Genomic DNA, 1,929 nt, shown 5'->3' with positions numbered 1-1,929 from the left:
TGTTTAGGGCAACTGAAACACAGGAACAAAACTGTCAGGTAAGTCACTGCTTTGTTTCATGGCTCTTTCAAGACCAATGGCACAGTATTGCCTTTTAATGTGAAAATGCATCTTTGTCAATGCTGTTCTAGAAATTCATTTTAAATACAGCATTATTCTCAATAAAAAAATGTTTCTCTTGTAACATGCAAAATGAGAAAGTATACTGAAAACACATGGGATTTAAAGCCTAAGCATGAGCAGCCTTATTCCCAATGAAGCTTTTGTAAGCCATTTTATTGAAAGCTCCTTTCCTTGCATTCCATTTCATCCTGGACAAATTTGGAGAATGTGTGTCAGCCTTCAAAGAAGTATGAAAACCATAAAATAACTGCTATAAGCTGCATGTTTGATTTGGGGCTTTATTCAAAACTAATAGTCTTTACAACTTTTGATACAACTTGGAAGGGTTATTGTGCCTTCAGTCTTAATCACATTTGTATTTCAATTGCAGAAGAAATATGAAATTATAGCTAGCTGTGCTATAAAATGTGATAGCAGTTTTATTGCATTGTAAACCTTTCAGGTTAACAGCTTTGTTGAACAAAAAGTAGTTGTAAACAGAACAAATATCTTCCTTGAACATTGTGCAAAAATAATAAAATGGTTCTGTTACTATATTTACATTTGGCATCAGTTATTCATCCCAAATAATAAAAAACAACACACCACATCTAGAATTGTTCACCAAAACCTAAGTTTCATTCCTTTTTACAAGCATCTAATAAATATGCATGTAGTATAAAAAACTACCTTACAGATTTTTAAAAATAAAATCTTTGCATATAAAATTTCCGTGCTGCAATATACTCCCGAACTTGGGAATTAAGTCTACCTAATTATTTCTACTCAGCCTTTTAGGTTTTTGGTGCATACATGTTACCTGCCTTCACACTGTTATTGTAACGTGTTGTGCTTTATCTGTGACGTTTGTGGGCAGCATGTGAACGGTATTTATACGGAATGATTCTGCATCACTGTTTGTTAGCCTTTTCCAAAACCCATTCGATCACCTAATAAAATAAAGAAGAAGCCATGTTTTCCAATGTATGGTTTAATTTTGCTCAAAAATGACATTTGGAATATTCTAGGTCAGATAAATGTAACTGAAAAAGCTTACTTTGCCACAAGATTTAAAGGAGGCTTCATTTTTCAAGGAGATATCAACAAGTAGATAAAGCAGACATGGATATTATTGTATAACTGCATTTGTAATGCTAAGGCGTGCCTTGTATCTACAAAAAGACATTTTTAGACCCCCAAAATGACTTAATGTACCATAATTTCTCCATGTTAGCAGAATGCTCCCAATTCTAAATAACTGGTGCCTACCTTCAAAATAATGCCATTTCCTACTTTTCAAATGCAAAAAACCCACAAATGGCAAGAATACATACTAATTTCACTGTTGATACTACAGCTTCATTGTTGGTGCTATAGCTACATCTGTTGCAATTCCCCAGGCAGAGGGGCCATTCAGACCATCAGTCAATGCGAGTCCATTAGGGGTGTCAAAGATACAGCCCATGGAGCCCCATCATCTGGCTCCTGGGTCTCAAGCTGACCCCATGAGCTGGAGCTGCCCTGCGCAAAGGGCCTGGGAGGCACACTGCATGCAGCTCCCACTCGAGAACCAGTGCTGCACTTAGCACCTACACAGGGCCAGGCTGGGCACCCCCGTGCATGCTGGATCCAGCACCCGCTCTGACCGGGCAGTGTGTATCCCACAGATCTGCTGCCTCCCTCACTACCCTATCCTTCTCCACACATGCCAGATCTGGCACCTGCTCTGGCCAGTCTAGGGTAGGTGTTGCATGTGGCACAGTCCCAGAGCAGCTAGAGTGGGCACTAGATCCAGCATGCTGGGGGGAGGTGGGAGGAGTCCATGGT

General features: G+C 39.5%; 1 protein-coding gene across 1 annotated transcript in view; it reads right to left on the bottom strand.

The window, feature by feature from the left end:
- Positions 1-381: 381 nt before the first annotated feature.
- Positions 382-1,929, bottom strand: part of MTBP (MDM2 binding protein) — a 133,236-nt gene continuing 131,688 nt past the window's right edge. The window contains exon 23 of the mRNA XM_019528112.1: positions 382-1,052. Coding sequence (XP_019383657.1) covers positions 1,014-1,052 — 39 coding nt within the window. The 3' untranslated portion in view covers positions 382-1,013. The remainder of the gene's footprint in view (positions 1,053-1,929) is intronic.

This window comes from Gavialis gangeticus, unplaced genomic scaffold (genome assembly GCF_001723915.1).
Source record: "Gavialis gangeticus isolate Ggan-Ray unplaced genomic scaffold, GavGan_comp1, whole genome shotgun sequence".
Lineage (NCBI taxonomy): Eukaryota > Metazoa > Chordata > Crocodylia > Gavialidae > Gavialis > Gavialis gangeticus.
The sequence above is the reverse complement of the archived record's forward strand: the minus strand, read 5'-3'. Positions and strand labels throughout refer to the sequence as shown.